The 24,372-nt window shown below is 41.8% G+C and overlaps 1 protein-coding gene across 3 annotated transcripts in view; it reads right to left on the bottom strand.

Annotated features, from left to right (window-relative positions):
• Positions 1 to 7,550: 7,550 nt before the first annotated feature.
• The window catches only part of stk31 (serine/threonine kinase 31), a 130,384-nt gene continuing 113,562 nt past the window's right edge, over positions 7,551 to 24,372 (bottom strand). For 2 of the 3 annotated variants that reach the window (XM_078538899.1, XM_078538900.1), the window contains 3 exons: positions 13,652 to 13,777; positions 12,403 to 12,471; positions 7,551 to 7,962 (listed from right to left, as the gene is read on the bottom strand). In XM_078538899.1, coding sequence (XP_078395025.1) covers positions 7,744 to 7,962; positions 12,403 to 12,471; positions 13,652 to 13,777 — 414 coding nt within the window. In that variant the 3' untranslated portion in view covers positions 7,551 to 7,743. Of the gene's footprint in view, positions 7,963 to 12,402; positions 12,472 to 13,651; positions 13,778 to 14,104; positions 14,312 to 24,372 lie in introns of those variants that run through there. The other variant, XM_078538901.1, reaches the window with a different exon arrangement.

Here is a 24,372-nt window from a genome sequence, read left to right as displayed (position 1 = left end):
AGGGGTTTGATCAGTGCTCGTTTACCTTTACTGTTGGTTCTTGACTTTAGGATTTTATTTAAGGGCAAACTCTTAGGACAAAGGCCACAAACTTATTTATTGACAGAACACCTCCACTGCCCCTAATACAAGAGTTCTAAATTAGTGTAATGATGCCACACAACACTCTAAATCAAAGAAGCAAAATACCGCAGATGCTGGAAATCTAAAACAAAAACAAAAATAGCTGGAAAAACTCAACAGGTCTGACAGCATCTGCAGAGAGGAATACAGTTAACGTTTCCAGTCCATATGACTCTTCATCAGAACTGAGGAAATATAGAAATGAGGTGAAATATAAGCTGGTTGAGGGGGGTGGGACAGGTAGAACTGGATAGAGGGCCAGTGATAGAGGGCAATCTCTTCTTTGCCTTCACCTATCACTGGCCCTTTATCCAGTTCTACCTGTCCCACCCCCCTCAACCAGCTTATATTTCACCTCATTTCTATATTTCCTTAGTTCTGATGAAGAGTCATATGGACTCAAAATGTTAACTGTATTCCTCTCCACAGATGCTGTCAGACTTGCTGAGTTTTTCCAGCTATTTTTGTTTTTGACTCTAAATCATAAACTCATTTATAAAACTCCACTGAAAAGTAGAACCACAGGCAAAACTCCACGTTTCTGCCCCAAAACTTACTCGGTCCAACTCAAACCCCCTTTCAGGATTTAGTTACTACCCTTAAAGATATCCTCAATTATCAGCACCAAAATCCGTGGATCTGGCTGGTGCTTACAACTCCCCACATGGTTGGTCATTTAAGTGCGAGCTGTAGGTCCGTCAATCAGGTTGATCCTCCTTGGTGACTGCAGTGCTAGACCCCACGGCCTTGGCCTTTTTATTACAAATCTTGTTCATAGTATCAAAGTACGTTTCCTGGAGCACAGAGATAAACAAAAAACTACTGCGGATGCTGGAAATCCAAAACAAAAACAGAGTTATCTGGAAAAACTCAGCAGGTCTGGCAGCATCGGTGGAGAAGAAGAGTCGACGTTTCGAGTCCACATGACCCTTCAACAGAACTGAGTTTAATTAGGAGAGGGGTGAAATATAAGCTGGTTTAAGGTGGGGGGGGCGGGGGGAGAGAAGTTGAGGGTGGGGTGGTTGTAGGGACAAGCAAGCAGTGATAGGAGCAGATAATCAAAAGATGTCACAGACAAAAGGATCAAAGAGATGTTGAAGGTGGTGATATTATCTAAGAAAAGTGCTAATTAAGAATGGATAGCAGGACACTCAACCACCCCACCCTCAACTTCTCTCCCCCCGCCCCCCCCCACCTTAAACCAGCTTATATTTCACCCCTCTCCTAACCAAACTCAGTTCTGTTGAAGGGTCATGTGGACTCGAAACGTCGACTCTTTTCTTCTCCACCAATGCTGCCAGACCTGCTGAGTTTTTCCAGGTAATTCTGTTCTTGTTTTCCTGGAGCACAGTCTGGATGGTCGGTGCTTAGCACCTTTTAATCTCATTAGCCTGGTTCCTGCCTTGGTTTAGACAACCCATTCATCGCAATGTTGTTTCCACGACCGAAACAATGGGCCCCACCCCAGTGTGACGTCTTTGGATCTCAAGTAAACGTGCATGTGATAAGATCCATTTCTCCTTAGCTGTTGTCTATGTTTGTTTGTGTGATGGCTGTTGTTTAAGGCCATTTGCTGTGATGGTCTCCCAGTTTCTTTAATTGGATTGTCTGATTGCACCTGCTTTGTGTCTTTGAGATAATAATGCCCCAGTATCGATTTGGTTTCAGTATTGACATGTTTGAAGATTAACCCCTTGCGGTACAGCCTGCCTCTGTGTTGAGGTTTGGCTTGTTTTGCTTTGAGTTTATGTCCATGAAGCGAGGTCTTGGGGTTTTTATATTTAATAAAGTCCAGCTGGAAGGGATTCCGATCATATATTAGCTGCTGAAGAATCAGTCAGTTAAAGTCTAGCTTGGGAGTGTCGGTAGTGAAGTCATTTTGGGAAAGTTACAGTCTTTTTTAGAAAGCTGTTTCCACCAGAGAGAGAGAAAATACTCAGGCAGCTGTGAAGTGTGTAACTTCAGCAGTGAAGGTGGACTGGAAGCTTCAGCAGTAAAGGTAAACTGGGAAGTTGTGCGTTGGAAAATAATCTAATAGAGTTGCGATTTTAAAGCTGTAAAGGCATTTTAAAGTATGCTAGAGTTTGGTTGGCTAAGCTAAAATTTCAAAGGCCTTCGTGAGTCAAGAGACCAGGTTCAAGGAACCAAGAAGAGTATACCCCAGAAGTCCCGGGATCCATGGGAAAGACACACCAACCCGTTTTGAACTTACGTATCTTGCCATGCCCCGGTTAATGAAATGTTAAGTATCAATCTTTATTGTCCAATTGTCTAAACTAGTGATTGTCCTTTTTGCCAATATGGTTATTCCTCAATCAGAATTTTCTTTATTAGTATAGAGTCCAAATCCCTACCTAGCACATCTTTAGGTAAAGTTCTTTAAGTTAAATGATTGAGTTACTAACAGGTCATGAAAAGGTAAATAATAATGTTCAAACAAAAGACAATGTCGATGTTAAAAATCCTGTAACTGAAGGAATTATTCCTCGAAGGTTGAGTGGGTTTAAAAATGAAGAATCGTTCAAAGTTTCAGCTCACTCTATAGTTTTAGACTTAATAAGATAGTGTTCTCATTCTCTATTATTTTGGCAATTGTTTATAATGAAAGCTTTCACTCTACCGGAAAACCATAGCTCCATTATTCAATGATGGAAATTTGAAGACCATGGAAAGGAAAATGAGAGAACAGAAGCAGTTGCTTTTTCAAATATTTGCAAAGATTTAATTGAACCATTTCTTAGTAAAGTCCCCAAAACTGTGGCCTACCAGATAAAAATATCAAATATCGAACTCAATATGTTCTTGGTAAGCTAACTTTGCTTGTATCAACTGTTTTTTTTTGACGACTTAGGTAATAATAAAAGTCTAAAGTGTCTTCAAGGCTTCATTAGTGAAACTTCCGTATGAATAGAATGAAACATACTTCGAGTCCAAATGGATAGACACTGTTATTCAAAATACATGGCTTTGTTTATGTAGTTACAAGGTTCTATGTAGGATTCACTTCTCCTTTATTGCAACGAGCTGAATATGTAGCAGAATTCAGAGCTGAGATGTTGATTGGAAGGCTGACAACTCTGAAGACTGACAACTGGAAATGCAGATCAAAGGCTACAAACTCCAGCCTAGCAGAAATGATCTCCAAAGTCTTGGAATTCATCCCCTAAACAGAGAGAAGAGATGCTCAGAACAAGCCCTGAGAGCAAATGTTTTTCACCTAGGCAAAGAATCAGCTGTCATATATCTATACTTAAAGGCTTCCCAAAGGAAAGTTCGGCTTTCCAAACTTGTCAGTTTCTCAGAGCTATCAATGCCTGCTTGTCCTCTCGTCTCATTCAATCAAACCAGCTCCGGGAGGCCTGGAAAACATGTGCTTATATTAAAAGCCAAAATCAATGGTTCAAGGTACAATTAGCTTTTAGCATATGTTAACAACAGACCTGCTTGTCCATTGTGGGTTTCTCACACACCCACAAATGCGCTTAAGTTAAATTGTGCAGGTCACAGAAGTTTTACAGTGCATGGGGAGGCCATTCGGCCCATTGTATCTGCACCAGCTCCCCGAATGAGCAATTTACTTAGTGCCATTTTCCCACTTCCTCCCCATATCCCTGCAGTTCCTTTTTGAAAAAAAAATGGTCTCATTCCCTGTTGAGTGCTTCGATTGAACCTGCCTCCACCACACTCCCAAGCAGCCCATTCCAGACCTTAACTATTCACTGCATGAAAAAGATTTTTTCTCATATTGCTTTTGCTTCTTTTGAAAATTACTTTAAATCTGTGCCCCCTCATTCTCAATCCTTTCAAGAACAGTGTGAACAGTTTCTCCCCATCTACTCTGTCCAGACACCTCATGATTTTGAATACCTCTATCAAATCTCCTCTCAATCCTAACTTCTCCAATCTATCTTCATAACCGGAGATCCTCATCCCTGAAACCATTCTTGTGAATCTTCTCTGCACTCTTTCCAATCCCTTCACAACTTTCCTAAAGTGCGGCACCCAAAACTAGATGCAATACTCCAGCTGAGGCTGAACTAGTGTGTTAAATAAGTTCAACATAACCTCTTTGCTCTTGTACGCTATTTCCCCAAATTAATAAACCCTAGGATACTGTGTGCTTTATTAACCACTCTCTCAACCTGTCCTGCCACCTTTAATGACTTATGCACATATACCCCCCTTGTACCCTTTATTTTATATTCTCTCTCCATGTTACCACCATTTTACTATTGATCTACTTATGGAAGACTTTGGGATTTCTTTTTATGTTGGCTGCCTGTCTCTTTTCACACTTTCTCTTCATTGCTGTTTCGTCTCCCCTCAGTCTTCTATATTCAACTTGGTTCTCAATTGTATTTTCTATCTGACATCTGTCATAAGCATACTTTTTCTTCCTTATAAAAAAATTTGGTGGGTACCTTTCGACTTCCCAATATGCCAGCACTTTTTGATGTTTTAACTTTGGACATCCTCCTCCCAGGCAAGTTAAAATTCTCCAGTGCCCTCCCCCCGCCCCCATTGCTCATTTAAACTCCAAGTGTAGCACTTTGCATGAATCATTTACTCTTTCAGAATTGAAGTAATCACAAGGTTAAATGGAAGTTCTTTGCTGCTGTAATTTCTAACCAAAAATGAGTGGAAGTGGCATAAGTAGCCATTTACACAGGGTTCCCAAAAACCCTTTATAAAAGCATACATTGTTGAGGCAAACATCCAACTCATACCATTTCAATGATCTATCGTATCATTATCACCTTGAACTTCACTCCGATAAATCTGTTTAAAATGTTTGGATTGAGCAGAGGTTGAAATATTTTTTATTTCTAGCTTGAGAAGATTTTCTGTAAATTGATAGTTTTACATCTTGAAAGCCAAAATTGCCCACAGAAAAGTGACTCATTTTTCCTAGGACCTGGTACCCAATTGGTGAAAGGTGAGCATCAGTTCTTCAGTAACCTCTGTGATGCTCTGCTTTTAAGCCTACATCTAAGCAATCTGTATCTTTCAAGCTACTAATAGACTGCTCCTGTTTTCTAATTCAGTACCACTGGGGCTTGTGCTACTAGTTTAGTGGAAATTGATTTTCTTCCCCAGTGGAAAACTTGTATTCCATTTTCATCTGACATTCACTGGATTGTCACATGACAATGATTTTTTCCAGCTCTGAAGAACTCCCACTGCTCTCCCTTCCACCTGCTCGACCCCACCCCTCCCCAACTGGGCCCAGGGACATGCACTATTTTTATCCTCACAACATTCAAGTTCCATTGACTGAAGCAGTTCAGTCCACACCAGCATGTTCTGCCAGTGTCTCCCTGACACACTGCATTTCTCTATGCTCAGTAGCATAAAGTTGTGTATTTCTTTTTGTCCCTTTCTTCCTCCTCAAGCGTGTACAAGTTGACTTTTCTTCTGCTGTAACTTTTTTTTGTGGCTGGATTTCTAAAGTTTCATGCATTTGTAAGGGGTAAGCAGATTTTGCGGACGGAACAAATTTACAAGAATGTTGCCAAATTTGAAAGGATGCAACTGTCAGGAAAGACGGACTAGGGTTGGCATCTTTATTCTGGAAAAATGAAGACCAAGGAAACTTGATCAGTGTGCTTCAAATTACGAAGGGATTGATAGGATGGACAGAGAAACTGTTTCAATTTATGGGTGAGTCCACACACCAAAACAACATAAATATAAAATAACCACTGTGCAAAAAAATGGAAGAATTTCTTTAGAGTGGTGAGAATGTGGGAATCAGTGGCCCATGGTTGAAACAAATGGCATTAACTCACTTATGCGGAGGCGTGATGTATACATGAAAGAGAGGAATAGGGAGGCTATGAGAACAGGGTGAGAAGTGGTAATTAAAGGGGGAAGTGGCTTGTGTAGAATATAAATTCAAGTATAGGCCAGTTGGCTGAATTGCCTGTTTCAATGTAATATAAGAGCGAGGCACAAAAGCATTTGATGTGCTCCAGCTAGATCTGGTGGCAGATGGCTTAAAAAGTTGTGCAACACCAGATATAATCAAGTATGCACCCCTTAGACCTGAAGGGAAATTGGGGGCTATGCCATGGAAATCGGCCAGGATGGAAAAGAGAGTAAAGGTGTTGATGGGGACCAGTGCACCAAAGGTCGGCATGAGAGTGGTTAAGCAGATTAATAGCTACAGAACTAGAGGTGAATGGAGACTGAAAGGCTAGCTAGATAAGATTTAGAAAATGCAGTTGCAAGTGATTTGGAGAAGGTTTTTCCAGTGACAGACACAGTAGGGAAGGGAGGTGGAAGGGGATAGGGGATGTGGTGCTGAGGGACACAAGAAAATGGTCAGATATGAATAATATTAAGGTGCAGGTTTTGTTCCTGAAATAATCTCCAATTCTATGTCCCAGCATTCACTCACACTGTACCCTTCCCTATGCAATGTTTCACCCACAGGCCAAGAGTTTTCAACTGCCAATGACTGCATTCAGAAATTATCCTCCTGAATCACATTGCTCTGTTACATCTCTCCCCACCTTCAAAACCTGCCTTTGTGCACCTCCAAGAACGTCCTTACAATCAGGACCAAGCATCACATTGTAATGGTTCTTAGAAACTTCAAATGGGACACTTGTTCTGAAGGAGTTTTTGTCACTAATAGTACCAGTCCATTTACTACCATCAACATTTGAGGTGTTATTATTGAGCTCACAACAGCAGTCAGAGAGCCTTTATTCTTTATTAAGTACACTATTAGAACAGATCAACACATTGCAATACAAAATATTACTAAACTGGAAAGGCTTTTTGACTTTAATGTTTGCTTCTGAAACAAAGTTGTGTATTTTTTTTTGCCTCTTTCTTCCTCAAGGGTGCACGCTGATTTTTCTTATGCTGTAACTATGGGCGGGGTTTTTCACACCCACCCATCGCCGTGATCTTCTGGTCCCGCCTATGGCTGGGGCGCTGCCTCGCCCGCATGGGGTCCCGCCCATGACGGGGCTGGAAAATCCCAGCTTACGTGTTTTTAAATTTTCCCTAGATCATATTCACAATTATTTGAAGGCCACATACATTCCCACCCCCCCACCACCCCCCTCCCCTTCTCACCCACCCCCTCCCCATAAAGTACACATTAAGCCAATACACAATACAGGTCTCTCATTAGTGGCACAAGCATGCACCACTTGTTAACCTCTGCATTAAAAGGTTTTGGCCCTGGCAGAAACACCTTCAGCAGCTTGCCTATGTACAGAGGTCATCAGCAAGTACTTTCATCTAATCATTGAAAAGAGCACACCAAGCTTCAGCTTGTCCCCTGGTTTCCTTTGAAAATAACTGCGTATTCTGAATGAAAAAATGGCACCAATAATAAACATAGATTGGACTGGTCATTTTCTAGTATCTTTTTGCAAAAAAACCTAGATTTTTCTCAAATTAATTCAGGAGAAATTTAAAAACAATTAAAAATGAAAAGAACTCTACCCCACCTACTATTATTCAGGGGAACACTTTCCCAAAGTTGTACTAAGCATTGAGAGGCAACCTCATGCCCTACTGAAATCACCAGAAACATTAATGCAAAACATATTTGACACAATTAATGAAAATAAGCTGTAAAGCATAAATCTGAGAAAGGTGTTATGTTGAATATTCACCCAACAATTCTGATTTGGTTTCATCTGCAAATACATTGGTCACAATGGTTTCATCAGATGCAGAAGCTTTGGTTTCTTCATGAATAGGGTCAGGAGTTTTAATCTCCAAACAGCAATCTTCCTTTAACATCTGGTCAATTCTCAATCTGTCATTAGGCTTGAAACAAATCAATCTCGACACCAGGCTCAGCAGTTTTGGATCCTTTAAAAAAAGTGGAAAAATTATTCCTCAGTACTAATAATAGGAAATGATTCTATTACAGGTACTCTTGATTCACTGTATCATGGATTTGTATTTTTGACACTTCTGCACCCACCCCCCACCACAGCACAGGAAATTGTTAAGGTATTTGTTATTTTAAAATATTATTTTAATCAAAACTTAAAGGGTTGGCAGTAAATTGTTTTAGGTTTCAAATGGGGCATCTGGCACCAACATCCTAGAGTTCACGGAAGTAAATGTGACATTCCAGCCACCATTCGTGTGCTTTGTTACTAGGACAATTCCATTAGTTTGAACTCAGCAAAGGTTATTGGCCTGTGGATGTGGGAGGGGGCTGGTGGGAGGGATGTTTGGGGAAGGTCGTCAGTTTTGACTAACAGTTGAAGTAGTCAGATTTTTAATAATAGAAATGGACATCAAAAGGCAATCAGGCCCTTTTTTGGCATAGGATTCAACATGGGGAGGCAGAAGGCTGCAATGAATGCAGACTACAGGACAGAATGCAGAGGGTTTCCTCTGTTTAAGGTCAACCAAAATGGATAGAGTCAGATGTTCTTTATTTCTCATCATATGTAGGTTGCACCCACTATACTAATAAGAGCTCATAACTGTTCACCCTCATTGTGGAATACAGGAATCCAATAACACTTTTCAACATTCAGTGTTACTTCAGTCCATTTTCAGACCTTGAAGAAATCAAATACATGAGCAAAAAAAAGATATCCAGCCCAGGATGCAAGGCAATGCTTTTTTGGTCTCACTACCATTCAAGTAGATATAGGGCAGTGTGAATCAACCCCACAAAGATAATACTCAGATTACTTAGGGGAGCAACTAACACCACTGAACATGTATAGATATCGACGACAGAGTTAATTTCTTAAAATAACACTTAATTGGATAAATTCTTGAAGTAGAAAACATTGAGGGATATGGGGAAAGAGCAGGGGAATGGGACTAACTAGATAACTCTTTCAAAGATATAGCACAGGCACGATGAGCAGAATGGTTTCCTTCTGTGCTCTATGTTTCTATGAAGATATTATCAATAAAGTGCATCAACTCTCGCATATTGTAATCACTCTGCACAGTGACTGACAAGCTAGTAAGGCTCTAAGAATAAGGGTTTCTTTTCCAGAAGTTGTATGAAGCATCTGTTTCCTTGTAGAAATCAAAAAGATTCAATGAAACTTCAGAAAAGCATGAATTTGAGGTTCTACAGGAAATGTCACCCAGCGCTATATTCAGTTGGGTATGCCAAAGGAAAAATGCTGAAACTGAATAGTTCAGGAGAGGTAAATTTAGGTCCAACGCCCCTCAAAATTAAGCTCCATGTCAGTTTCATTTTAATTGTTAAAATGCATATATTGGCAGATTTTGTGGTCAATGATGAAGGAATGGTGTTTGCATTCATCTTGCTGAAAACTGATTACAGGCCTTTGAGTAGCAGTTTTCTGCCATCGGACACCTGATCCAGTGGTGATACCTGCTACAGGGAATCAGTGGTGTGAGAACACAGGTCGAGTGACAATAAGTCTTCAACAGACTTAAGAATCCTCACTGAGACATGAAGGATCTTGAGCGGGGCGAGATCTTTGGGGATTGAGTATGAAAATACATGTTCAGGAAACCTGAAAGTCTGACAATGAGGTTCTTCTTATAAGTAGACACCCCGCCCAGAAAGCCTGACAGATGGACTTCGCTCCCTGTCAGGTGGAGAATGCTGTAGCCCAGGAGCTGGTAGGGAGCCTTCAGTTGGATTAATGGATCTTGTCTAGGTTGCGGGTGGGGAGAGAGAGATAGTGAGATCCACTTTGCAATCTCGATATGCAAACCCCAGGAAAGGTATTGGTCTGATGGCAGGTGGGGAAGAAAGCAAGCTTGGAGACCTGAATAGAAGCACTCTTGTTCCTCTTTGTCCACAGTGCTGTAAAGGCAATTACTTTTATGACAAAGCCATCCTCGCTTCCCTTTAATTGCAAGGTTAAATTTGGAAGATAGGCACAGTCTCAATATATTTAAATGGTCAACCCATCCCTGGCTGCCCAGTCTTTTAAAACAGGAAGCGGGCAGATCAGAGACAAATTTGAGGTTTTTGTTTTAATTTTAACATTTCCCTGTCCCTCACCTCCATCCCCTCCCCACCTATTTTCTGTGCTTAAAAATACTCCTGCAGAGTCTAAATCAGGAAGTTTAAAATTAATTTAATTCAATGTAAAAATGGTGTACAGAAAGCAAAATAGAGATGGGAAAAAAAAGATGGGATTAAGAAAAAGATAAAATAGTCAGAATTTTTTTTTTTAAAAAGTCTCCAACACTACTTAAATGCTGAATGAATGAGGCTCCACATTTATAAAATAAATTTTTCAGAGTCAAAAACATTGTTAGGCAGTAATTATAACTAAAATTGTTAAACACTCACTTACTGAATGCACCAGCCATAACTTTTCCTGCCATGTTTGGTGACTAAGTACTGCAACTTCATGCCTTTCAAGTGTTTCACTTTACACTTCGCCAAGTATCTTGGTGAGATACTGTTATACTTCAACTGTTCCAGGTCTTTACCACTCGCTGAGCTCTCACATACCCCCCCTTTATCTCTTGCCAAAAACCTTAAAGCTGTGTCTCCTTGTCCATGTACCATCAGCTAATACAAACAGCTTGTGTCTATTTTATCCAAACCTGTCATAATCATCTTCTATCAAATCTCCCTGCACTCTTTTGCTCCAAGGAGAACAACCCTAACTTCTCCAATCTTACCTTGTAGCTAAAACTTTGTTAACCAGCCTTTTATGTGGTACTTGTCAAATGCTTTCTTAAAATCCATATAGACAACATCCATTACTTTCCTTTCATCAATCTTCTCTGTTACTTCATCAAAAAATTAGATCAGTCAAGCACTATCTGCCTCTGACAAATCCGTGCTGGCTCTCTAAGTAACTCAAACCTCTCCAATAATCTGTTGATTTTTTCCCCTGATTACTGTTTCTAAAACGTTACCCACCACTGATGTTAAGCTGACTGGCCTGTAGTTGCTAGGAAGGTCCTTACTTTTTCTTGAATAACGGTGTCACATTTGCTCTCCAATCCTCGGGCACCTTTGCTGGTATCTGGGGTAAGATTAGAAGATTATGGCAAGTCCTTCCGCAATCTGCACTCCCACTTCCTTCAGCAGCCTGGGATGCAAGCCATCAGGATCTGACAAATTATCGACACTTAAGCACAGCCAGCCTTTCCAGTACATTCTTCCTATCTATTTTCACCCCGTTCATTGCCTCTAGCATCTCTCCTTTTACTGATATTTTGACAGCATCTCTTCCTTAGGAAAAATTGATACAATGTACTCATTAAGTATTCTAGCCATGCCCTGCGCCTCAGCATACATCTTTGTCCTTAATAGGTCCCACTTGCTATCCACTTCTTATTTACATGCCGGTAAAAGCTTTTTGATTTTAAATGTTAATTGCCATTCTATTCTTATATTTTCTGCAACTTTTTTCCCTTCAGATAAGTATCCAATTCCCTTTTGGAGGCCATGATTAAAGCTACCTCCACCATATTCTCAGGCAGTATATCTCCAGATCCTATTCACTTGTGCAAAAGTATTTTTGTCATGTTGCCTTTGGTTCTTTTGCAATCTTTACTTTCTTTCAAAAACGTTAATGAAATTCCTACTTGCTTAGCACAAGAGCTTCCAACAGCTGGTCAAAACCCAACTACAGAACAGAGTGAAGCCAAAGCTAGGCAGCAAACATCAAAAGTGATGTTTTTGTGCCCAGTCTGCACCTGAAATTGGGGTATACCAAAAACTAAGATTAACCATGGGAATGTACAGTATAGCTTTTGCAATGACTTAGCAATTGACTATTTTTTTTCATTTCAGCTCAGTAAATTGTATTCTCAGGTACTCAATTCAAAATCACTGGTCCACACAATTTTGTTAATGGATTGTAAATAATGATGGAAATTAACATTTATCCCATTTGACAAAAGAAGTTTCACCAACTGACTGCACCTATGGTCATGTTGCACTGTACAGGAGTATAGACAGCAATAAATTCTACAATCTGAAATCTAATTAGAAATATAGTTTCACAGAACTAAACTTGCTCGTAGCGATGAAAAGAACGATGAGGCATGAGTCAACTCTCAAAGTCAGCAAATGTAAAAAAGTTACAAACTGAAACCAAACCTTATTAGCCCTTAAAAAATCAAAGTACTGGAAAAACTCGGCAGGTCTGGCAGCATCTGTGGAGAGAGAAACAAAACATTCCAAAGAGTCATATTGGACTTGAAACATTAACTCTTTTTCTTTCTCCACAGTTGCTGCCAGACCTGCTGAATTTTTGGAGCACTTTGTTTTTATTTCAGATCTCCAGCACCCGCAGTATTTTTCTTAATAGTCATAAATTTGCTTACCATACTTAGCTCACTAACATCTGGAGTTCCATCAGGGTTTATTGTGAAGTCATTCTTGGGGAATTTCAGCTGCAAAAGTATGAAACAATATAATAGTTTCAAACATGAACATTTTGACGTCCTATTAATTAGGAACCTAGAAATGGCCAAGAGCCCCTCGAGCTAGTTTTGCTATTCAATGAGATCATGACTAATTTGTGACCTAACTCCATACATCTGCTTTTGCCTTGTATATCTGAATAGCTTTAGTTAATATCAACCTATCGATCTCAGGTCCAAAATTAACAACTGACCCAGCATCAACAGCCATATGCGGAAGAAAGTTTCAAACTTCTACTACCCTTTGCATGTAGAAGTGTTTCCTAACTTCACTCCTGAAAGATCTGGCCCTGAAAGACCTGGCTTAATTTTTAGGCTATGTCCCCAGTAATTTTTTTTTTTTGATCTACCCTATCAGTTCTCCTTCATATCTTTTAATCACCTTTTAATCTTATAAATTCTAGGAAATACACCCCTAGTTTGCATAATATCTCCTCATAATTTAACCCTTGGAATCCAGGTATCATTCTGGTAAATCTATGCTGCATTGCCTCTAAGGCCAATACGTCTTTCCTAAGATGTGGTGCCTAGAACTGAACAGAGTACTCCAGGTATGGTCTTTGTATAGCTTACCATGACTTCTAACCCTTTGTATTATAATCCTCTTGATATAAAAGCCAGAATTCCATTAGCAATTTCAATTTATTTTTTGTACTTCTCCATGACATTTTAACCTTCTATGTATCTGAAGCCCCAAAGTCTCTTTGGATTTTTGGTATGTCTAGCTTTCATCAGCTATCAGCACCTCTTAGTATTCTATGCCCCCATCTACATGACTATCTTTGTGTCATCGACAAACTAGGATGCGTAGCTCCCTATTCTCGTCAAAGTCTTTAATAAATACAGTGAATAGTTGAGGCCCCTACACAAATCCCTGCCAATAAAGAGAAACTGCCCAATATCCCTACTCTTGTCTCTTGCCACTCAGACAATTGTCCAACTCTGTTGACTATTTGCCCTCAACTCCAGGAGTGCCAATTTTAGATTAACAATCTCTTACGAGTGATGTTATCAAATGCCTTCTCCAAGTCCACATAAATAACATACATAGATATTACTTTACTCACCTCTTCAAATAAAAAAAATCATGGTTGTTCAGGCATGACCTACCTTTACAAATTCATTACATTTGATATAAATTAGAACATACCCACAAAAGCAGGCAGCCATAAGCAAAAACATCAGTTGCAGGCACAGCAGATTGGCCGTTTCTTACTTCTGGGGCTACAAGATCTAATTTATCAGCTACCATCCAGCTAGCAATATTACGTTGATCCTATGTACACAAAAAAAATGCAGTTATACTTTTGAAATACATTGCATTTCAATTACATTACATTCCTGCATTACAAGTGACTTACTCCATTGGCTGTAAGCATTTTGAGGCATCCTGAGGTCATGAAAGGCACTGTATTAATACACGTCTCTCTTTTTGGAATAGGTACTTAATTCTTCACACAGGTTTATTTCTTTGCTGTGCTTTGTGAGGTTTTCAATCTATAGCAACACTATAGTGTAGTTCATTATTGCTGAAACTTATATTAACCTGTCGACAGTGGCAAATGGAGGTCAAATTGCTCAGAAATTGGACTTTTTGCCATTATAAAGAATGAAAATTGACCATTTCTGAATTGGCTCCAGGAAAATAAGCTTCATCAGATGTGTTTCTTTTTAATTCATTCATGGTATGTGAACATCGCTGGCAAGGCCAGCATTTGTTGCCTATTCCTAACTGCCCTCAAGAAGATGCAGTCTGTGCAATGTAGGTATACTGGCAGTGCTGACAGGGAGGAAGATCCATAATCTTGACCTGATAACAGTGAACAAAATGGTGATATATTTCTAAGTTGAGACACAAATGATAAACAGGTATATATACTAAGTTATTAAATTCCCAGTTATAAAAATATAGCAGATAGCATCCTGATAGTTACAATTCACTTTGTCCATTGCCAAACAAACTAAGTCCAAATCATAGAATGCAACATTTAAGAAGTATTTAGATATTCGCTTGCGTTGCCATAGCCTCCAGGGCTATGGGCCAAGCGCTGCAAAATGGGATTAGTGTAGTCAGATCTTTGCTGACCGGCGTCAACACAATGGGCCGAATGGCCTCCTTCTGTGCTCTAAACGTCTATAAGTCACTGCACTGAAGCAGGCCAGTCTCTGCTGGAATTTACCTCCGCATGAGCAACCTAGTCTAAACTCACTCTCCTGTTGGATTTCTACATCATAGACCGTTACAGAATCCATTTGGCTCAGAGTATATGTTTTAGGTCTTTGAATGAACTAGCTTCACTAATTTTTATTTCCATATTCTTTCCTGACAGAAATACAGCAGCCAAACGCAATAGAAATAATGTGAAAAGAGGGAGTGGTTGTTATATGCCTGACAGTTAATATCCCACAGTGCTGTACACGGAGTCAAGACCAGGGCCAGAATTTTTAGCTCAGTGGGTGGCTGCGCGCCCAAACCGACCGAGCGTGAAATGACACGCGATGATGTCGGCCAAGCATGCCGACGTCAACACACAGTTGCACAATAGTTCAGTCGGCGCACGCGCACCAGAGCCAGCAGCATGCCCGCTGACAATTAAAAGGCCTATTAAGGCCATTAAGTTATCAACTGACTTTAATTTTTCACTGCCCGTTCAACCTAACTGTTGGCAGGCAGGCGAAAAGGCCAAGCGGCCTTTGGATATTTTTGGAAACCTCATCCATGGGTGGGATGAGGTTTCCAAAAGCAAATAAAAATTTTAAAAAACTTTTATTTTTTAATTAAAAACATGGCCATGCTCATGTGACAGAGTCACATGAGGGGACATGTTTCATTACATTTTTATGATCGTTATTATTTTTTAAAATATCTCTTCATCTCAGAGGCAACTCAGTGCCTCAGAGATTCTGTGCTCTCTCTTGCGCATGTGCCAAGTTCATGCTTGACCTGCTCGCCCTCCTCCCTCGCGTCTGCACAGGCAGCGCTCAGCGTTGCCGCTTGCTTATCATGCAAAATCGTAGAGCGATGTCAATCACGAGCAGTGGTTGGCTTCCCAACTGCCGCTGCACACTAAGGGCAAAATTCTGCCCCAGGTAAAGCTTGGCTAGAGGGCAAGGATGATCAGACCAGGACCTGCAAAGATAATGCAGTGCACAATTTAAAGCCATGCATTCCCTCCCTGTTTATATAATTAATGTTAGAATTTTCTATGTCCAAACAACCCAAGTAAACTGGTCACATGGTAATTTTACCAATCTACTAGTGGTGACACTGCAGGGCTTCCACGTGTTGTAAGGTGTGTAATTATGGAAAACAAGTTGGATAGGCAATTTATATTCTAAATGCAGAGGAATCTACTATTAAAAACATTTTGTGAATTAAAAGATTATTACGCACATACACACAAAGATGTCATGTGGTATTGTTCATGCTAATTAAGAGAATTCACTGGTTTGTAATAAATAGGGATGTTCATGTCATTTAAGGGATGACATTAGGGCCACTGATTTACAGCAACTAAATAAATCATTTTTTAAAAATTAAACTGCGTATTGGATTTTTATAGGCGCTTTGGGGACTGAACTTTACAACTCTGGTCATTACTCTGTGAAAACCAAATAAATAGCCTTTGTTCCCTATTCAATTCTTTACCTCCATATTTAATTTTTCATGTCGAAAACATACATTTAGTACACAAGATGCTCCAAATGGAGGTTTAAATCTGGTATTTAGCAGTGAGAAGAAATGGGGAATAAAAGAAAGTGCTGGAAATACTCAGCAGGTCTGGCAGCATCTCTGGGGAGGGAAACAAGTGTCAACATTTCGAGCTGAATATGGCTTCTTCAGAACTGAAGGAACATAAAAATGTGATGAGTTTTATGCCACTGAAAGGGGGAGGGGGAGGTAGAACAAAAGGGAAGGTCTGGAATAGGGTAGAGAGTGGAAGAGATTAAATGGCAAAGATGTCATGGAACAAAAGGCAAAGGGAGTGGAGACAAAGTATTGGTCACAGTGAGTGTGAACCGCAGAATAACGAACAGCTCTGTGAGAAAGCAAAAACATGACAAAACAAGTCTAAGACCAGCACATATTGCAATATGAAAAAGGATAAAAATGGGTGACCAGAGTTCATGGTTTGAATTGTTGAACTGAATGTTGACTCCAAAAGCCTGTAAAGTGCTTAATCGGAAGGTGAGGTGCTGTTCCTCGAGCTTGTGTTATCACTGGAACACTGCAGCAGGCAGAGGACAGAAATGTGAACATGAGAGCAAAAGTGGTGACTCAAAATGGCAAACAACCAGAAACTCAGAATCATCCTTGAGAACTGAGTGGAGTTGTTCCCCAAAGCATTTGGTCTCCCCAAAGTAGAGGAGACTGCATTGTGAGCAGCAAATACAGTAGACTAAATTGAAAGACGTACAAGCAAATCGTTGCTTCACCTGGAAGGAGTGTTTGGGGCCTTGGATGGTGAGGTCTGCAATTGCATGGGGAGATACTATGGGAAGGGGGCAAAGTGTTGCGGGGTGACTGATGAGTGAACCAGGTTGTCATGGAAGGAACGGTCCTTTTGGAGTGCTGACAGTGGAGGGGAGGGGGAAGATGTATTTGGTGGTGTCATCATGCTGGAGGCGATGGAAATGACAGAAGATGATCCCTTGAATGTGCAGGTTGGTGGGTGGAAAATGTGGACAAGGGCAATCTTATTGGAGTTCTGGGAGTGAGGGGAAGGGGTAGTAGCAGAAGTGCAGGAAATGGGTTGGACACGGTTGAGAGCCTGTGAGCCACAGTTTGTGGGGCGGGGGGTTTCCTCGGTTGAAGAAAAAGGAAGGCATGTCTGAAGCATTGTTGTGGAAAGTTGCATCATCAGAACAAATGTACAGAGACGGAGAAACTGGGAGAATAGAATGGAGGTAGAATGTGAGGGAGTGTGGTCGAGGTAGCTGTGGGAGTTGGTGGGCTTATAATGAATATTAGTAGACACTCTATCTTCAGAAAAGGAGACAACAAAGTCAAGGAATGGAAGGAAAGTGTCGAAGATGGACCATGTGAAGGCAAGAGAAAGGTGGAAATTGGGGGAAAAAAAAGTTGATTAAGTTTTCCAGTTCTGGGTGAGAACACGATACAGTCAATGTACTGGAAAAAGAGTCGGAGGAAGAGGCCTTCCTAGAACAAGGAATGTTCCACATACTCCACAAGACAGGCATAACTAGAGTCCATGTAGGTACCCATAGCAACATCTTTTATTTGGAGGAAGTGGGACAAGTTAAAGGAGAAATTGTTCAATGGAAGAACAAGTGCACCCAGGCAGAAGGGGTTGGTGGTGGATGGGGACTGGTTAGGCCTCTGTTCAAAGAAGAAATGGAGAGACCTCAGACCATCTTGGTGGGGAATGGAGGTATAGAGAAATTGAATGTCCACGGTGAAGAGGCAGCAGTTAGGACCAGGAAACTGGACATTGTTGAAATGATGTAGGATGTCAGAAGAGTCAAGGATGCAGCTGGGAAGAGACTGGACAAGGGGAGAAAAAAAGTCAAGATAGGGAGAAATCAATTCAGTGCGGCAGGAACAGGCTGAAATGATGTGTTTACTAGGACAGTCCTGTTTGTGGTTTTTGGGAAGGAGGTAGAAGTGGGCTCTACGGGGTTGGGGGACAATGACGTGAGAGGCTGTGGAGGGAAGATCTCCAGAGGAGACTAGGTCAATGACAGTCCCGAAAACAATGGCCTGATGTTCGGTAGTAGGATCATGATTCAGGGGGAAGTAGGAGGAAGTGTTGGAGAGTTGGTGCTCAGCCTCTGCAAGGTACAAGTCGGTATGCCAGACAACAACAGTACCAATTGTTAGCAGGTTCGATAAAGTCAGAGTTAGACCTGAGGAAAGAGTGCAGCAAGTTCAGAGGGAGACAGGTTAGAGTGAGTGAGGAGAAATGGGTTCCGTTGCCCTTGGGAGTCCAGGGCTTCAGTTGCATTAGAAATGTCATAGAGTCATAGAGGTCTACAACACAGAAAAAGGCCCTTCGGCCCATCAAGTCTGCGCCATTCAAACAAGTACCTACCTATTCTAATCCCATTTTCCAGCACTAGACCCATAGCCTTGTATGCCATGGCAATGCAAGTGCACATCCAAATACTTCTTAAATGTTATGAGTGTCATAAATGTTGTGAGGTGATGCACTGGGGTAGGACAAACAAGGCACGGGAATACACAATGAATGGTAGGACCCTGGGAAGTACCAAGGATCAGAGGGACCTTGGTGTGCATGTCCACCGGTCCCTTAGGGTAGCGGGACAGGTAGATAAGGTGGTTAAGAAGGCATATAGAATACTTGCCTTTATTAGTTTAGGCATAGAATATAAGAGCAAGGAGGTTATGCTGGAACTGTATAAAACGCAGGTTGGGCCACAGCTAGAGTAGTGTGTGCAGTCCTGGAATCCGCATTATAGGAAGGATGTGATTGCACTAGAGAGAGTGCAAAGGAGATTTACCAGGATGTTGCCTGGGCTGGAGAGTTTTAGTTATGAGGAGAGATTGGATAGACTGGGGTTATTTTCCCTGGAGCAGAGGAGATTGAGGGGGGGGGGGCATGACTGAGGTGTATAAAATTGAGGGGCATATGTAAGGTAACAGGAAGGAACCTTTCCCCTTGGTGGAGGGGTCAATAACCAGGGAGCATAGATATAAGGTAAGAGGCAGGAGGTTTAGAGGGGATGTGAGGAAGAATTTTTTTCACCCAGAGGGTGGTCGGAATCTGGAACTCACTGCCTGAAAGGGAGGTAGAGGCAGAAACCCTCATAACATTAAAGAAGTATTTGAATGTGCACTTGCGATGCCATGGCATACAAGGCTATGGGCCTAGTGCTGGAAAATGGGATTAGAATAGTTAGGTACTTGTTTGACCGGCACAGACTCAATGGGCCGAAGGGCCTTTTTCTGTGCTGCAGACCTCTGTGACTCTATGTCACCCCTCCTTACTGTTGTAATTGATTCCTTGATCAATATTGCAATACTCCCTCCTCTTTTACCTCCTTCCCTGTCTCACTTGAAGACTCTATATCCTGGAATATTGAGCTGCCAATCCTGCCCCTCTCTCAACCATGTCTCTGTGACAGCAATGACATATTTCCATGTGTTAATTTGTGCTCTCAACTCATCTGCCTTATTCATCAGACTCCTTGCATTAAAATAAATGCCATCCAACCTTGCCAAACTCCCTTGTGCCTTAACTGGCCTATAATTTCTATGCCTTCCAGACTAATTTGCTCTCTCTTCTAATTTTGGCTGTGCATCTCCCCCTGCTGAACCTCCTCTCAGAATCCCATCCCCCTGCCAAGTTAGTTTAAACCCTCCCCAACAGCACTAACAAACCTCCCCGCAACGATGTTGGTCCTATTCTGGTTCAGGTGCAACCCATCCAGCTTGTACAGGTACCACCGCCCCCAGGAACAATCCCAATGTCCCAGAAGTCTAAAGCCCTCCCTCCTGCACCATCTCTCCAGCCATACATGCATCTGGACTAATCTCCTATTTCTATACTCACTAGCGCGTGGCACCGGAAATAATCCAGAGTTTACTACCTTTGAGGTCCTATTTTTTAATCTATTTCCTAGCTCCCTAAATTTTGCTTGCAGGACCTCATCCCTCTTTCTACCTATGTTGTTGGTACCAATGTGTACCATGATCTCTGTCTGTTTGCCCTCCCCCCATGCCCTGCAACCGTTTAGTGACATCCTTGATCCTGGCACCAGGGATGCAACATAGCATCCTGGAGTCACGTCTAAGACCGCAGAAATGCCTGTCTGTTCCCCTTACTATCGAGTCTCCTACCACTGTTGCTCTTCCCCTCTTTTCACTTCCCAACCGTGCAGCTGAGCCAGTCACAGTGCCATGAGCGTGGCTGCACTCCCCAGAGGAACTGTCACTCTCACCATTTTCCAACACAGAAAAACGGTTTTCGAGCGAGATGCACCCTGGAAACGCTCCTGAGCTTTGACAGAATTGGGATGGGGGTCCTCAAGTTTAACAGTACTGCAGTAGTCTGGAATTTTATGCTAAATCTAAGAACTTCTTGTGCTGCTAGTGTGGAGGGAAAACTTGTGATCAGACAAAACTGGGAGTGGAATGTGATACTTTGTTTACTGGTGGATTCCCAAGGAACAAAATTCAGATCTGTAGCATTGGATGCCAATTGACCTCCTGGGGGTGCGCCAGCCCGTGGGTGCAGCCGTTGTGATGCACCATCCTGAGAAGGATGCTTACGTGGGCATCCTTTGTGAGGGCTGGAATCAACTGAACTGGTCATATCTTGACATTACACAGCCCTACTGGCGAATATGATGTGCATTTTCCAATTTTAGGCTATGCAGGTCAATTTAACGAATCCACACATCATTCAAGCATTCAACTGCAAAAGGGACCTAGCACTAATGCTACTTAAAGGGCCAGGCACCCAACTCGAAGGGAAGGTGATTTTGAAAAAGATCTGTTACTGCAAAGTGTCTGAAAGTGCTCCCCTGTTTTTGGAGGTGTTGGGGTGGGTTCCTGAATTTGCTAGATGTTTCTACTAGTGGGGGAATCTCAAACTAGGGGGCATAGTTGCCAGAATAAGGAGATACTCATTTAAAACTGAGATGTGAAGGAATTCCTTTCTCTCAGAGGGCAGTGAATGTCTGGAATTCTCTACCCCAGAGTTGTGGAGGCTAGATCACTTAAAGTATTCAAAGAGGAGGTAGATTTTTGAAATATCGGGGAGTTGAGGGCTATTAGGAGCTGGCACAAAAGAGGAGTTGAGGCTTGGGGCAGATCAGCCATGAGCTTATTGAATGGCAGGGCAGGTTTGAGGAGCCGAATGGCTTACTCCTGCTCCTATTTCTTATGTTCTTATATTCTGCATCCTCACAGGGACGGCAGAGCAGTAGGTGAGCTGTCCACACAAAGGCTGCAGCACGTATTGGGGGTGGGGGGGCGGCAGCAGTAGCCTCTGGGTCTACAGCACAACGGGGAAATGGAGCAGAGGCTACGGAGAGGGCAAACTCCTCGTGATGCCCTCTGGCAAGTTGCAGCCTGAATCCTTCAACACTTCTTGACTGTGACGGTAAATTATCTGGCAGTCAATGCGCCCAAAGTCTTGATGTGCAAGTTCTCCTGTGTGCTGCTCTATTGAGGTCCTCATTTAAGTCCTCTGTAGTAGAACTTCTGTGACCTCCAGTGAACTGATCCATAGTCATTCGGACTCGAAATGTTAACTGTGTTCCTCTCCGCAGATGCTGTCAGACCTGCTGAGTTTTTCCAGTTACTTTTGTTTTCGTTCCATTAAACCGGGCTTGTCTGCAGTCCACGTGCACCTGCTATCTCACCACAACTTGATCCTAATTCTATACTAGTCTTTAAGTGCCAATATCTGAGGCTGCGAGGGTCTGATCAAGTGATGAGGGTCCTTCATCAGTGCTGTACTGTTAACTCTCTTTCCTCCTCCTCTTGTGACTACTGTGACTGGTCACATGGCAATTCTGGAGTGTTTGAAAGCAGAAAATCAGAAAAGGAAGGTTGGATAAGGGAAGGGAGCGTGGGGTGGAGACAACATCTGTAAGCTCGCTCAATATGCCAGCTAGCAGATGATCTGGGAGTTCAGTAGGGGCAAAAAGGCAATAACATACTATCGTCCTCAATGTTCTCAGCAATGCTGAATTCAACAGGTTCTGCCACGGCCAGCCTCAAGATGTGAGGAACCACCTCAATCATAGGGCTCAGGAAATGCAGGCGCCCATGTCCAATGCAACTGTATGCTACTTGTTACGCATGAATGCTGAGTAGCAGAGACTAGCGCCTGCGTGTGTTGCACATGCAGAGTGAGAGGCTGATGGATATAAGATGTCATGTGAACATGCATTCACTGGCCTTGACTACCCACATGAAGCACTGCTGCCAGGTCCTTGGGTCCAGGTGATGGGAACTGATCCCTGGCCACCTGCTCCCAATCCTTTTTGAGGGTTGTTCTTGAGGACCTCCCAGCTTTCTGCAGTAGCATGGCAACTCTGCTGTCCACTTCCATCACTAAGACCTCAGCACCACATCTGAGAGCATGGAGCCTCCTCGCTGTCCCTGGTGTTCCATTTTCTTCGATTAGAATTGCAACAATAGTATTCAACAACAATCTCCCCTAATTCAGTGCAACTTTCCTTCAAGGGAGACAGACTCCTTCTAAGAGAATAAGGCTGATTGTACGATGTGCTACTAGTAAACACTGCTTGACTCCCTGCTGATCCCAGAGGCAGTCATCAGTGCAGTAGACACTTAACCCTCCATTGCAATAAAGGTAAATGAAGTGGCAGCACCAAATTCATTTGCTACCTACCTCCACCAGAACTGATACAGGGAGGTGGTGAATCACTACCACTGGACCCAAAAAAGGATGTACACTAATTTTTAGTCCCTGATGTCTGTCAGCAGTGAGGGGAGAAAAGGGATTGGCTCATGTCCAGCAGCTTTCCTAGTGATAAAAGCAAAATACTGCGGGGATGCTAGAATGCCGAAATAAAAACAGAAAATGTTGGTAAAACTCAGCAGGTCTGGCAGCACCAGCGGAGAGAGAAACAGAATTAATGTTTTGAGTCCATGTGACTCTTCTCTCCACAGATGCTGCCTGACCCGAATTTTGCCAGCATTTTCTGTTTTTATTCCAGCTTTCCAAGTGACTTCTGTAAACATCAAATTTGATGTTTTCTGATTATCCTTGGACGTGCACTGGTGTCTGACTTTGTGTCTCTCTTTCTCACAACTGTAAGAAAATATAAATATTTTATTTACTATAAAAACAGAAAATAAAAGCTTTCTAAATTGAACTTAATTGTTTGATTTAAGTTTCAAAAGATAATTTATTTCTGTTACGCTAACATGTCAATTTTGGAGAGGGTAAGGAATATTTACATTTTGGCAGGCAGGTAGCCATCACTCCGTAGAAGTCGCCTCCCAGAAAATAGATCAGAGGTAGAAATATGCTGGCATTCTGGCACACCGGCTACTGGCACACAATTTCCACTTATCACCTTGCTCACATGGGATGAAAATTCAGCCTAATGTATCTAACTTAAAATTCAGAGGGTCAAGTCATTAGCATATCATTGGTAGGTGCCTACATCAGTATTAACAGAGTTAAGGCATTCAATAAGTAGGTTGGTGGGGAGGGGGAAGAAAATGGAGGATAAGGAAGATGTGGCACTGGATAAACTTTTGGGAGTATCAGTAACAGGTCCAGAAGAAGATTTCAGTTCAGGCAAATTAATGGTCTCCTGGGATGGTAATTTCAGTGGAAAAATATTGCTTGTTTTAATGTACTGGGTTCAATCTGAAACAATACTGTGGACCCCATTTCTGCCTTTGAATATCTATATACTTTTTTTCTGCAAGTGTATAAGTATTTTGGGAGCACTGGAGGCTACCAGAAATTTTGATGGATAATGTCACCCTGCTCATTCCATATCTATATCAGATATCAAGCTGCAAGGGGGCAGACACAAAGAACCGTTGAATGCTGTCCTTAAAGAAACCCCAGCATGTCATAGAACAGGCCACAGGCCAAGGATAACCAGTCCCAGCTGAAATAAATTCTCATTAGTTCTGCTCTGATTCTATCAAAACAGACAATTTTCTACCCACCACAACTACCACCTCCCCACCACCACTCAGCTTTTCAAAGTTAATTGAACACAAAACAGAAGCAAGTCTGTAAATAGTATTAAATCATCTTTTCTCAAACACACACAGATATTCAGGGAAAAAAAACTGGATAAAGCAATTTTTAAAAAATTCATCCCCTAACTTTCTTCAAATAATTTTGAAAAATGTAACGCACAGTGGTTTAAATGGGGGATTTTAAC

This window comes from Cetorhinus maximus, chromosome 3, assembly GCF_964194155.1.
Source record: "Cetorhinus maximus chromosome 3, sCetMax3.hap1.1, whole genome shotgun sequence".
Lineage (NCBI taxonomy): Eukaryota > Metazoa > Chordata > Chondrichthyes > Lamniformes > Cetorhinidae > Cetorhinus > Cetorhinus maximus.
This window is presented reverse-complemented; position numbering and strand designations above follow the sequence as displayed.